This window comes from Sinohyriopsis cumingii, chromosome 9, assembly GCF_028554795.1.
Source record: "Sinohyriopsis cumingii isolate HCF-2022 chromosome 9, ASM2855479v2, whole genome shotgun sequence".
In the NCBI taxonomy this organism is placed as follows: domain Eukaryota; kingdom Metazoa; phylum Mollusca; class Bivalvia; order Unionida; family Unionidae; genus Sinohyriopsis; species Sinohyriopsis cumingii.
In genome coordinates this window covers 104,857,072-104,872,734 of record NC_142969.1, presented here as the reverse complement: position 1 = coordinate 104,872,734, position 15,663 = coordinate 104,857,072, and the positions used below count along the sequence as shown (strand labels likewise).

General features: G+C 33.3%; 1 protein-coding gene across 2 annotated transcripts in view; it reads left to right on the top strand.

Moving 5' to 3' along the window:
- The window catches only part of LOC149792391 (UPAR/Ly6 domain-containing protein qvr-like), a 44,971-nt gene extending 29,908 nt beyond the window's left edge, over positions 1 to 15,063 (top strand). For both annotated transcript variants that reach the window (XM_089970973.1, XM_089970972.1), the window contains exons 3-4: positions 6,026 to 6,169; positions 7,973 to 15,063. In XM_089970973.1, coding sequence (XP_089827099.1) covers positions 6,026 to 6,169; positions 7,973 to 8,196 — 368 coding nt within the window. In that variant the 3' untranslated portion in view covers positions 8,197 to 15,063. The remainder of the gene's footprint in view (positions 1 to 6,025; positions 6,170 to 7,972) is intronic.
- Positions 15,064 to 15,663: the final 600 nt, after the last annotated feature.

The window sequence follows — 15,663 nt, the reverse complement described above, 5'->3', positions numbered from 1 at the left end:
AATAATAAATTTAATTCCGTAAAAAAGGAAATTCACAATAAAAAAGTGTTTTCCTTCTCATTTGAAAAATGGAGTGCCTTTGATCGGACAGTTAGAGATAATTGTCGTATTTCTCTCCATTACAGTTCGGAATTGGAATTTTAAGTCAGCAACATGAACACACTTTATTTTTTATTACATCTGTTGAAATTTGAAAGCAGGGGAAATACATTTTATGAAAAGATACGAGTACGATAAATTTAGAGTTACAAAGACGTGAATATGGTCAAAATCGGGCCACAGGTAACCAAATCACGCGTAATTGAAAACAAATATTTTGGCTTCGGTATCTCCTATCTTTCGCTTCTAATTTTATCATTTATTGTCTTGTTTGTATCTTACTGTGTAATTTTTTTTCTTGTACACTACAGTGATTTATTTTCTTTTTGTAACTTTTCCCTCAATCTTTCATGTTTCTTTGTATACCGTCTGTCTTTGAAAAGTTATTTGTAACTGACGAGCATCAAACCACATGATAAGCCAAAAGGAACGTTTGGAATAAGGGAATTTCACACACTATTTTATTTTATTCATGGATACCATTATTATTCGTAAATGTTAAAGTGTAGTTTATACCATTTAATTATCTGTATTATACTGATATGATATGTTATACTAATGTGATATGTTATACTAATATGATATGTTATGATATGTTATAATAATATGATATGTTATACTAATGTGATATGTTATACTAATATATGTTATACTAATGTGATATGTTATACTAATATGATGTGTTATACTAATGTGATATGTTATACTAATATGATACGTTATACTAATGTGATATGTTATACTAATGTGATATGTTTTACTAATGTGATATGTTATACTAATATGATATGTTATACCAGTATGATATGTTATACTAATATGACATGTTATACTAATATGATATGTTATACTAATGTGATATGTTTTACTAATCTGACATGTTATGCTAATGTAATATGTTATACTAATGAGATATGTTATACTAATGTGATATGTTATACTAATATGATACGTTATACTAATGTGATATGTTATACCAATATGATGTGTTTTACTAATGTGATATGTTATACTAATACGATGTGTTATACTAATGTAATATGTTGTACTAATATGATATGTTATACTAATGTGCTATGTTATACTAATATGATATGTTATACTAATGTGATATGTTATACCAATACGATATGTTATACTAATATGATGTTATACTAATGTGATATGTTATACTATGTTATACTAATGTGATATGTTATACTAATATGATATGTTATACTAATGTGATATGTTATGCTTATATGATATAGCTCTTGGAATTGAAGCAGGGTTTTTGCCATCTACCGGTAGTGCAGGTTACTGCTACCGTTCTCTTACGAATATTTTCAGTGGACAAAATATTCAGGAAAAAAAAGACAAAACTTTAAAAACTGTTTCTCCGATTATTTGAAATGTGCAGAAACGTTATTTCGATGGTACATATCATTGAAATCCACAAATAACAGCCTTCACTAGAACCGTCATTAAAAAGTTTGAAACTTTCTTGTGAATATTTGTTGCTTGAAGAAATTTTTTGCCTACAGTTATGGCGTAACGAATTAAAGCTTCAACAGTTCAGACATGGCTTTACATGCATTGTATTAATTACCTGATATTTTCTTACTCTATAACGTTAAAAAGACAGAAATTAAGGCTTGGGAGCACATATTTTGTGTACATTATGTTCTCTCGCCATATTTGTATGCACTACATCTACACAAGAATTTTCCATGGCAATGTGCAAGGAAATAATGAACACCGGCACTACCTTTTGACCAAAATTACTTCTTTTTTAAAAACCCCGAAGTTCCGATAAGAAAAATATATGATAGTATGCAATTAGGACTATTTCCTCTTTGAAACCCAATGAACCTTACTCCTACTCAGTTTCATTTCTTCACACACTTTTCACGCATTGACTGTAATTTGTTTTGAAAATCAAATCTACAAATTAGATCCAATTTTGAACCGACTTTGATTTCCACTTTCTGCCCATGCGATTCTATGCTTTTCAAATATTGCTTAAACTCGACCGAACAGTCAGACTGTAACTGAAAGTGTTTTATTCATATAATTTTGCTATTACATTGCTCTTTGCTAACACTTCAAATGCTTCCTGTTACTTCTTTATGTTACCACTTGAAATACCTATTGCTACTTGATGTTACTACTTTGTTATTACTTAAAATTCCAACTGTTACATTTGGTTACTTATCTATACTATCACATCAAATACCTTATGTTACTTTCTGTTTTGCATCTTTCTATCGCTTCAAATACCCATTGTTAATTTATGATACTTCTCTTTCGGTCACTTAAAATATCCATTGTTAATTTCTGCTACTTCTCTTTCCGTCACTTAAAATATCCGTTGTTAATTTTGTTACTTTTATTTCTGTCACTTCCAACAACCATTGTTAATTTCTGCTAATTTTCTTTTTATCACTTCAAATACACATTGTTAATTTCTGTTACTTCTGTTTCTGTAACTTCAAATACCCATTGTTAATTTATGTTACTTCTATTTCTGTCTCTTCAAATACCCATTGTTAATTTATGTTGCTTCTATTTATGTCACTTCAAATACCCATTGTTAATATATGTTACTTCTATTTCTGTCACTTCAAATACCCATTGTTAATTTATGTTACTTCTATTTCTGTCACTTCAAATACCCATTGTTAATTTATGTTACTTCTATTTCTGTCACTTCAAATGACCCTTGGTAATTTCTGTTACTTCTATTTCTACCGCTTCAAATACTTAATATAACTGTCCGCTCTTTCTTCCACTTTAAATATCCAGTTATTTTCTGCTACTCCTCTTTGTATCACTTGAAATACACACTGTATATTTCTGTTATTTCTCTTTCTGTCACTTTAAATATCTACTTTTACACCTCTTTCTCTCACTTCAAATATCGCTATTAATTTATGTTATTTCTATTTCTGTCACTTAAAAAAATATCTACTGCTACTTCTCTTACTCTCACTTCAAATTACCCACAATTAATTTATGTTACTTCTATTTCTATCACTCGAAATATCTACCGTTACCTCTATTTCTATCACTCGAAATATCTACCGTTACTTCTATTTCTGTCACTCGAAATATCTACCGTTACTTCTATTTCTATCACTCAAAATATCCACCGTTACTTCTATTTCTATCACTCAAAGTATCTACCGTTACCTCTATTTCTATCACTCAAAATATATACCGTTACTTCTATTTCTGTCACTCAAAATATCCACCGTTACCTCTATTTCTATCAGTCAAAATGTCTACCGTTACCTCTATTTCTATCACTCGAAATATCTACCGTTACTTCTATTTCTATCACTCGAAATATCTACCGTTACTTCTATTTCTATCACTCAAAATATCTACCATTACTTCTATTTCTATCACTCAAAATATCTACCATTACTTCTATTTCTGTCACTCAAAATATCTACCGTTACCTCTATTTCTATCACTCAAAATATCTACCATTACTTCTATTTCTATCACTCGAAATATCTACCATTACTTCTATTTCTATCACTCAAAATATCTACCATTACTTCTATTTCTGTCACTCAAAATATCTACCGTTACTTCTATTTCTGTCACTCAAAATATCTACCGTTACTTCTATTTCTATCACTCAAAATATCTACCGTTACTTCTATTTCTATCACTCGAAATATCTACCGTTACCTCTATTTCTATCAGTCAAAATATCTACCGTTACTTCTATTTCTATCACTCGAAATATCTACCGTTACCTCTATTTCTATCACTCGAAATATCTACCGTTACTTCTTATTTCTATCACTCAAAATATCTAACGTTACCTCTATTTCTATCACTCGAAATATCTACCGTTACTTCTATTTCTATCACTCGAAATATCTACCGTTACTTCTATTTCTATCACTCAAAATATCTACCATTACTTCTATTTCTGTCACTCGAAATATCCACCGTTACTTCTATTTCTATCAGTCAAAATGTCTACCGTTACCTCTATTTCTATCACTCAAAATATCTACCGTTACTTCTTATTTCTATCACTCAAAATATCTACCATTACTTCTATTTCTATCACTCGAAATATCTACCGTTACTTCTATTTCTATCACTCGAAATATCTACCGTTACTTCTATTTCTATCACTCGAAATATCTACCGTTACTTCTATTTCTGTCACTCGAAATATCTACCGTTACCTCTATTTCTATCACTCGAAATATCTACCGTTACTTCTATTTCTATCACTCGAAATATCTACCGTTACTTCTATTTCTGTCACTCGAAATATCTACCGTTACCTCTATTTCTATCACCCGAAATATCTACCGTTACTTCTATTTCTATCACTCGAAATATCTACCATTACTTCTATTTCTATCATTCAAAATATCTACCGTTACCTCTATTTCTATCACTCGAAATATCTACCGTTACTTATATTTCTATCACTCGAAATATCTACCGTTACCTCTATTTCTATCACTCAAAATATCTACCGTTACTTCTATTTCTATCACTCGATATATCTACCGCTACTTCTATTTCTATCACTGAAATACCCTCTGTTAATTTGCGTTACATCTCTTTCCGTCACTTGAAATACCTACTATTATATGCCTTTCTGTTAGTTGAAATGCCTCGTGTTACATCTCTTTCTGTCATTTGAAATACATACTGTTAAATCTCTTTCCGTCACCTGAAATACCTACTATTATATCCCTTTCTGTTATTTGAAATACCTACTGTTACATCTCTTTCTGTCATTTGACATAACTACCATTATATCCCTTTCTGTTACTAAAATACCCACTGTTACTCTCTGTTACTTCTCTTTCTGTCCTTTAAAATACCTAATGTTACTTCTCTTACTGTCATTTAAAACATATACAGTTACTTCTCTTTCTGTCATTTAAAATACCTACTGTTACTGTATGTTATTACTCAATTGCCACTTTAAATACATATTGGTAATCAGGAATACACTTTATGGTACTAAAGTGTATGGTAATCAGCAATACGCATTATCGTATTACATAGCATGGTAAACATAAATACACTTTACCATATCACATTGCATAGTAAGCATAAATACACTTTGCCATACTACATTGCATGATAAACATAAATACACTTTACCGTACTTCATTGCATGGTAAACATAAATACACTTTACCATATTACATTGCATGGTAAATATATATACACTTTATCATACTACATTGCATGGTAAACATAAATACACTTTACCATACTACATTGCATGGTAAACATAAATACACTTTACCATACTACATTGCATGGTAAACATAAATACACTTTACCATACTACATTGCATGGTAAACATAAATACACTTTACCATACTACATTGCACGGTAAACATAAATACACTTTACCATACTACATTGCATGGTAAACATACACTTTACCATACTACATTGCACGGTAAACATAAATACACTTTACCATACTACATTGCATGGTAAACATAAATACACTTTACCATTCTACATTGCATGATAAACATATATACACTTTACCATACTACATTGCATGGTAAACATAAATACACTTTACCATACTACATTGCATGGTAAACATAAATACACTTTACCATTCTACATTGCATGATAAACATATATACACTTTACCATACTACATCGCATGGTAATCAGCCATATACTTTACCGTATTACAGTTTATGGTAGTCAAGAATACATTTTACGGTACCACAATGTATGATTTTATGTATTATATTATAACACTTCTAAGTAAAGAAGAAAAGCAGAAATGCGTTCTTAGAAGTTATGTCCGTTCCATTTGCTTTCTAAAGGCAGTAAATGTATTTATAACCATTTGTTTTAACTGGAAATGTAGCAGGCATCATCAAGTGAAAAAGTGTTTTAAATTGTAATTTTCTTTTCAACCAGGAACTAAGACAATTAAATGTTATGAGTGTGCATCTGCGTCTCACGATAACTACTGTGGAAGAAAGTTGAATGACTCGCACCCTGATGTCAAGAGAATAAGCTGTGAGGGGTACTGTGTCAAATGGGTCAGGGAACCAATCCCAGGTAAATAAATTCAGTTGTGTCAAATGGGTCAGGGAACCGATACCAGGTAAATCAATTCAGTTGTGTCAAATGGGTCAGGGAACCAATACCAGGTAAATCAATTCAGTTGTGTCAAATGGGTCAGGGAACCAATACCAGGTAAATCAATTCAGTTGTGTCAAATGGGTCAGGAAACCAATACCAGGTAAATAAATTCAATTGTGTCCAATGGGACAGGGAACCAATACCAGGTAAATCAATTCAGTTGTGTCAAATGGGTCAGGGAACCAATACCAGGTAAATCAATTCAGTTGTGTCAAATGGGTCAGGGAACCAATACCAGGTAAATAAATTCAGTTAGATATGACATTGAATATATTCTCGGCAAATTCTTGGGAAATGAAGAACCTTTTCGATTTCCGGCTCAAAAAAAGTTCAAGGTAAAGGTCATAGTGACAGAAGCAAGAAATGCTGATTGCACAATAATGCAGCGTATCCCTAGACTACATATACCATACTTTGTTAATGGTTTACAATTGTGATGAGGCGAATCCGATTGATTTTGGGGTCAAAGGGTCAAAGTTTAGGGTCACTGTAATTGAAAGAACACAAATGGTTTCTGCACAGTAACTTGAGTCATCCACCATCTACTGTTACCGCATTGTGTGTGCCGCTTGCACTTCGAGTGGGGAGGAATATTTTGGAATTTGAGTTTGAAAGGTCAAAGGTCAGTGTCACTATTACTAAGAGAAGACGACTAGTTTATGTACAATACTTTAAGTTCTATATCACAGACTTGGAATGGTCTTTATGAATAGTGTGCACTTGCAGTAAGGAAGAGGCTCTGATTTTAGGATCAAAAGGTCAAAGATCAACTTCAGTTTAGATTAGAGCAGGGAAGTGATTCCTGTACAATAACTGTAGTGCTAGATTGCATTTCTTGGCTAATATTTTGTTGAGGGCTTGAGCTTAATGTATGAGAAAGGACACTTGATTTTGGGGTCAAAAGGTCGAAGTTCATGTTCATCATGGCTCAAAGAAAATGTGTTTTGCAAAGTACGTTTTATTAAAGAGCAAGTCCCTTGACTAAACCTTGTGGATGGTTGGCACTTAGGGTAAGAAATCATCCTATCGATTCTGGTTACTATATGTCACATGTCAAGGTCAGAATAAGTCTGATACGAAAATAATAGTTTTAGATCTTTGGTCAGTAATATCCAATGTCAACAGCCAGCAAGTGCCTCCATAGAGTTCTGTTAAAATTGGACGTATAATTTATCATTCGTGGTATTCTTGTTGGAATTGAGATCATAATCCAACATACTGCCTGAAAACAAACATTTGATAACGTTGATTTAATCCTTGCAGAAAATACTATTCCGTGAAATTGAATAATTCGTGGAAGTATTCCCTTCAGCTGATTCACGCGTACATATTACTAAGGGCGTTCCTAAGATGGAGTCAAACTGAATATTATTTCTCTAGTGTGGAAAAGATAGACAGCAGGACTTGAGCTATAATGTTGAATGAGATTGATATAATGTTTCATTATGGTTTAAAAAGAGTATATAAACAAAGAAATCAAAAACAATCATACTTCTGTGATGAGAACAAAATGGTAGTAAATAATTCAAATGATTTAATTTTTTGTGGACTTAAAGCTTTCGCTAAAATTGTACTACGTGGCAGTAAAACCACCTTAAAGAATAACAAACTCTTTTTACATTCAAGTTTGCCCTGAAAAATGCCGAATTTAAAGTATTAGCATTTTTGTTATGTCATATGCAGTGTTTAATATTATTCTGATTGTTACTTTCCTTACAGGAAGGATTTGGTATCAGCGCACGTGCTCTGCCAAGCTACCAATCGGCATGCGGATTAATGTCGTCTGCATGCACGAGTCCCGCCCCTCTTCCGGTATGCTGTGCTTCTGTGATAAGAACGACTGTAACGGTGCTATAGCAGTAACATCGTACGTTTCCCCGACAAGCTTTGCTATGCAGGGATTATTTATTTTACTCTCTTGGAATGTGCTGTTCGACATATGAAAAACATGAGTCTAAAAATGCTCGTTATTTATTTGATTTTATTATGCAATATCTAATAGTCATTCAAATCAACGACAACCTGTTCTGTGATTTGTGCGCTTGTTCTTCATATGGGTTCTACGAGAAATCCCTGAGAAACAAAAATACGCCAAAAAAGAAAGTTGGATTTTTTCCTTATCTATTCTTGTGTTATTTGGTGTGAAATATGCAGAGGTTTGAAATTTAGGTTTCAAGCAATAAGCTTTAGCATTAATTGTATTCTTTCTTTTTGGTCTTCAAACCATGGTCTTGAAGAACCATTGGGCAAATGTCGTTCATTTGGATGAAGCTAAAGAAGCTTATACACTGACCTTCTGTTGAAATACGAAAAAAATCGCAGCTAGCTTTTCGTCAAATGTCCTCCTTGTTTCTGACACAACTTAGTAACAAAATGGCGCAAAACGGATAACAAGGAGGATTAACTTAGCTATGTTCTGTATTGCTCTGACTGGTAGTGAAGAGTCCTCAAAAAGACACCTGATTGGTTATTTTTGTGCCTTATTGTTTTCATAGCCAGGCCTGGCTTCACACCTGTACAGTAATACTGGCCAGTTTCAATTTCTTTTAAATAGCTGAAGCGAACGTTTTAAACAAACACTAAAAGTTAAGTTGCATTACGTTTTAACCAGACAGCCTAAACTGACACTGAAGCTTTTCTTTTTCTATAAAAGAAAAACAAGCATAAATTTTAACTCTGGAATTCTAAAGATATGAAATAGTAGAATTTAAAAAATGGTGTATCAGCCGGTAACAGCTCAGACAAACGGCAAAGCATTGTTCTATGTAAGCACCTCGAAGAAAGCTTGAAATGTTGTACCTTTTAGGATTGCTGGTCGCTAAAGCACTATACAATATGGTGAAAAATGGAAACCCGTCAAATCTGTGTGCGTCAAAACTACAATCAGGAGAACTCAAGACTAAAGGTGATGTCGGCTTTATGAAACTGGTTGATATTATATAATTTTTCACATTTAAATTCAAAGTTTTTAAGTTCATTATGAAAATAGTAGTACTGTACGACTGATGTTTTTAAAATGATTTTATAAACGAAGTGTAATTAATATTTCCCGCCTAAAGAAAAGGGACATTTGAATTATGTGTAGATAATTTTGAGTTATGGAATGTAATTTTGCTTTGCATCTTAAACGCAAAGCCAGAACGGGTTCGTTTATATGATTGATACTATCTATGAAATAACTGCTTGGATACGTGCAGAATAGATGTGTTTAGTTGCAGCTGCAAGGGAAAAAAATATCACAATTAAGAAAAGCAGAACAAAGGAATATTTTAGGGGAAGAAAAAAAAACTGCCAAAAATCGCCGGTTTGGGCCAAGGTGATGGGTAGGTTTGAAGTGGTCGGAACAATGTGAGTTTTGGACAGGCATGCTTTGATTTAGCACTCTCAGCTTTATCTCGACAGAATTGTATCTATTCATCTTTCTTCTTACACTGTAGTGACAATTTTTGGGGATGTGTTGCAGCTGCGCGTAAGGTCTGATTAGTCGACATAAAAGTATTCAAAGACGTTAATAGTACAATTGTTTGAGAAAAAAAGTGACAGGGTCACGTAGCCAAAGGACTGAAAAATATAAAAAGAAGGTTCAAAACACCCAACAGCAAACAAAAATAAAAACACATATATGATGAAGGCTGTTGATTGCCGGCCCCAACCTTACGATCGGCACAGACTTAGATCGGATGTCACCGACTGCACATGTGCATTCAGATCTTTGCTGTTGCTCAGCGGCTTATTTCAAAACGACCAAACCCTGATCTTCTGGTGAAACAGATTTGGATCTATATATGCCATAGAACATTTCCGAATTACTTTCCCTGGGCAATACCCAAGCTACCACTGAGCCTTTTTAGGGCTGTATCTGTTTCTCTTTTTGGTGACCCTAGAGCTGCAAACGTATTTGAAGCTTTGTTATCACATCTTTTAATATATGCACTTGACTGTGGTGGTTGTTTCCAGTGGATGGTATAATAACTGTGTAACTGCTCACCAATTTCACTTACTGTTATCTCCTTTATACGAGCACGATTAATGTTGTTTTTGAACGGTCACCTTTCTACAGTATTGCAATTTTCTTTGTATAAAATTAAAGATGGGATATGAGTAGAGAGAATTTAGATGCATCCTTTCCATTGATCATTAACTCAGACCGCACATTTAATGTATATTCAACAGGCCGCCTTGCTATACAAAAACACCCTATACAGAATTAAAGGTGATTTTGAAAAATTACAAAACAACCACCCCACCCCCACCCTCCAAACAAAAAAACAACAAAACAACCAACAACACAGAATGTCAATAGCAGTCATTTTTAGGTGTCGAATTCCTAATTATTTTACAGCCAAAGAACCAGTCTGCAGGTCGGGGAAGGAAAATGGAGTACTAAATCTTTTGAGATGCACCCATTGGCTAGTAAATGGATTTAATATTGCTAATTATTTTACAGCCAAAGAACCAGTCTGCAGGTCGGGGAAGGAAAATGGAGTACTAAATCTTTTGAGATGCACTCATTGGCTAGTAAATGGATTTAATATTGCTAATTATTTTACAGCCATAGAACCAGTCTGCAGGTGGGGGAATGAAATTCGAATACTAAACAGTTTGAGACGCACCCACTGGCTAGTAAATGTATGTAATATTTGTTCTCCAGAACTGCTATCTACATACTATAATTGTCAACAAAATATTTATTTTTATTTTCATGTCCTGAATTTAATTTCCTTATGATAAAGTGTTATATGGACTCTATGTGCGAGATTGTTTTACTAGGATGAGACACACCCGTATTGCAAGACTCAAAATTATTTCACTAATTCTGATGAATGGAAGCATGTGTGGTTTGTATGGCAACCTAATGCAAAGAGTACTGAATATTATCAAAGACGTTATGTAGTTAGTTGAAATATTTTCTATTCGTGTGACACCTTTGAAACAAAATAACATAAATATTTGTATACTGTCATGTTATAAGCATTGTGCAATCACATATCTTTTGAAATTAGTCATATTCATATGGAAATGTCAAACATTGTATTAATATGATAAAAGTTGCCAAATTTATTCATTAGTTTTCATAATTTGTAGTTTTAAAAATTGATACATACAAGCGGGTCAATAATAGACGACTATATAAAAAAATGTATTGTATAGCCATATTCATATCTTCCCTTCCTATTACAACTATTATATTATTATTATTATTATTATTATTATTATTATTATTATTTGTAGTCGCAAAATAAATGCCAAATTGTTACGATCAACGGAAGGGAGCTAACTTTACTAAAGCCATATCTCGTTTGCGTTGCTTTCCACAGTAAGCGTTCATATCAAGTCATTACAGTTGTCATTGCTTGTTCCTTTTTGGGGGTGGTTGGGGTTTTAAATAAGTCTCGCACTTTGCATTCTTCATTAACCTAATTATACAGGATCAGGAAGTGACTATTACTTTGTAGATGCGGTAATAAAGTGGTATTTCGGTTTAAGTCTAAACAGAAAGACCATATAAGATTTGCACGTTTTGAGCACGAATCACACGAATACTCGCGCATATTAAGTTAATCATTTTCCTGCACGCACTAAACATACAAAATTGTTAACAGCTTACATACCGATTCTGCGTGGCACACTGCACCGACAGTTTTTCATCTACGATTTTAGGATGAGTTTATAAGTAGAATGAACAGAGTACCTGACCTGACTTGGATATCATGATGAACAGAGTACCTGACCTGGATATCATGATGAACAGAGTACCTGACCTGACCTGGATATCATGATGAACAGAGTACCTGACCTGACCTGGATATCATGCTGAGTTTCTGATTCAACTGAATTTCTCCTGGCAGCCAAATAAACGTGATCTTTCAAGCAATAAAATTCGTTCATTTTGTTTCACAGGTGCTTCACAAGCTATGTCACATACCCACATTGGCAGACCCCAAAACTCCAGCCCCCTAAGACAAAGAAGAGATGGCAGTGATTGGTCAATGCGAGCGCTTCAGACCACTCGGCCAACCCTGGCCGATTACCAAGAAATTAAACAGCAACATATGGAAACTAAATTGAATAAATTGCTGATTTTAGTATTAATTTATTCCGATTAAATTTTGAGACCGTCAAAGTCTTCCTGCTTTGAGCTTAAAGCTCAAATACGGAGGTTCTAATAAGACATATTTTTTAATCTGCCATACAAGAAAACTCCATATACATTGTTATTTTTAATTTCTCGTAATCTGATTAAAATCAGATCTCCTCTATCCTACGAGAAGGGGTCATATTCTGATCACCTGTGTCATGACCATATTTGCTAATTTATCAGCCAGTCAGATGAATAGTTTCACGTTGGTGAGACTGAGCAGTATGGCTGAATAGCATCAAAGTGCGCCGAAAGATTTGGTTCACTTTCAGATTTCTGAAATCAGCATTTCCACTGGCTACTTCATTGGTCAACATAACAGACTGAGCAGTATGGCTGAAGAGCATCAATGTGCGCCGAAAGATTTGGTTCACTTTCAGATGTCTGAAATCTGCATTTCCACTGGCTAATTCAAAGGTCAACAGAACAGAACATGACCCCAAAAGGTTGCTGTCAAATCTTCACGTAGGACAGCGGTTACCCGATATTGAATCGGAGTGAAATTTCTTGCACTCATTATCATTAGCTGCTTTTACATACATGACCCTCATAGTTAGTCCCGGGTATTGCCAGCTTGATATGTAACATGTGGTGATGTATAACTTAATTTAAAAAAAAATCAAAACAACACAAAAAAGAGAACAAACAAAGAAACAAAAAACGCGAATATAGAGAGATTCGAATGTTCGACATCCGGGATAGGTTATTAATTAAAAGTAATCCGGTAGATATATGTGAAATTGAAGCGATCATTTCTACAATCCGGGGTCATTGTAGTCATCAAGAAAACAAAGAAAAACATGGTCGTGGCAATTTTTGGTAAGAATTCAGAAAATGCAGAAGAAAGAAAAGCAAAGCAAAAGAAATAAAAAGAATAAATAAAACATAAAATAAAACTTTTTAAAGTCAGACAGGAAATAAATACTTCAGATCACTGTTTTTTGTTAAAATTATTGACAATACATTTAAGAAAATAAACTGATAATTTGGAATTGTACATGAGGGTGTGCATGGCCGATAAATGTAGCCTTCTATCTCGCAACATAATACCTAACCATATTCTGTGTGATATATGATGTGCACTTATTTCTCCATTATAAATGTATAAGCACCTGTTTTATAAAAACCCGTCGTTTAGAAAAATATCAAACAAAAGAAGAAAAAAAAGAAAAACAATATCACCCACCCCAGAAAAACGCACCCGCCAAAACGTGCAAAAAATACACTCTCACAATAGCGACTGTTAGGCGTGCTGTAGCATAGCGAAACAAAAGAACAAATCGGGCTTTAGTCAAGGGAGGTAATATAGTTAGTAGTATTGGACAATGTAATTCGGCATTAATTTGAAGGTCAATTTCGGGAATTCGGTTTAGTAAATATATGCAGGAGAATCTGATATTTTAATCTACATATTATGTTCCCTAAGAAATGAATGTCTCAGATTTTGAATAATGATTGCGCTTAGAGCTTTTTAAAGATTAGGCGCTATACAAAGTCCTCATTATTATTTCATTATTATTATATATAAATGACCTTCAACTTCGAGCTTTGGGCTCCAAACATGTTAAGAATAGGAGTCAATCTGCTAGAATCCACTCCCACCCCCGACTCTTCAAGTCATGCTCAACATCCTGACGTCTGTTTGACTACCATTAAACTCTGACGTATGTTGGACTGACTTGACTAAGGACAGCAGAAATATAACTTTAGTCTGCGTTTGGAAGTGAGAACTTTGTCATTTTGGAGTCTCGCTGTTTTAATATTCACTTATAGCATTGTGATGAAAATTCACGTGCCTTGATGTATCTACTGAAAAATGAAGAAAAGAAAATCATAATAAAGGGAGGCTTTATTCACAACAGTAATTTAATTTTGTTTCAGATATTTCCAGATTAAGATTCGTTGTAATGTGTTGAGACGGTCTTTCAGCATTATTTATGTTTGATTTTCGGCAAGACATATATAATCCAGGTGATTATGATAAAGGCTATGTATTCGTCACACGTAGTTGTAATATTACAACGGCTCTTCTTGGAAAATATTTATGACTCGCGTTTTAATTACCATCATGGTCCAACTAATACAAGAATTAGACAAAGCTGACAAAGAGGCGGTTATTTGCTACAGTCGCTATCTATTCCGTGTATAACATTGTGACGTCGCTTATGACGTTTTGACGTTAGATGTATGAAAATTATGTCATTATATACTCCTTTTTGTCTCCATTAACTTTACATTCTCAGAATCTTATATTTATGTGAATAATACAATAGCTGTGTAATGAATACCATTTCTTAAAGAGTATGGAAACCACAGCATTTTCTTCTTCTTCTTAACTATGAACTTTGTTGCCCACGATTAAAATCTGAATCGCTTGTAAAATAATCTAAGGTGATATTGTAATGAGAATGACGTACCTTGTATGGGCATTTTGTATTTCAAGATGGATGCTGTCTGTACATTTAATCTTGTAGTTTTCATATGTATATTTGTCACGGATTGATAGATCGACAACGTATTGTACAATCAGCTTTATTTATTTTACCCTTTTTTACGGACATATTAATATATGATTCTATATTAAGATTGTTCTGCACCTGTTTGCACTTTGCCTGTATAATTTTTCAAACTCGTCGACACTGTCACGACTCAAATAAATCAGATAATTACATGGATAGCCTTTGCTTAGTTGTTATGTATGTATGTATGTATGTATGTATGTATGTATGTATGTATGTATGTATGTATGTATTTAACACTAAAAGGAATTAAAGCGTGAAATTACCTCATTACCTGTTATATTTTGGATACATACATATTTATGTTATGACTAAACTTTGTATCATAGCCTTCTTTTCATTTCTTGCTATGAAAAGGAATTACTCATAAGTTAACAAATGTCTTTTCCCATGGGGAGAGGGAGAGAGAAGAAAGAGTTATGCCTCTTTTAAAAGAGCTGTCACTCATAACGGTGTAGATACGGCTACATCTTTGGGAATATATAGCCGACTGCAAGGAGAGACAGACTCTTTCTGACTCTGAACGAACGAACTTTATATATATATATATATATATATATATATATATATATATATATATATATATATATATATATATATATATATATATATATATTCTAGAGATACATCTATAAAGCTTGTATATTTATCATACACGAAATAGATATACGATTACACTTTTCCTTTGAGCTTACCAACTTCATACATTTGTATAATTTCTGCATTTTTGGAATACAATACATATAATTAAA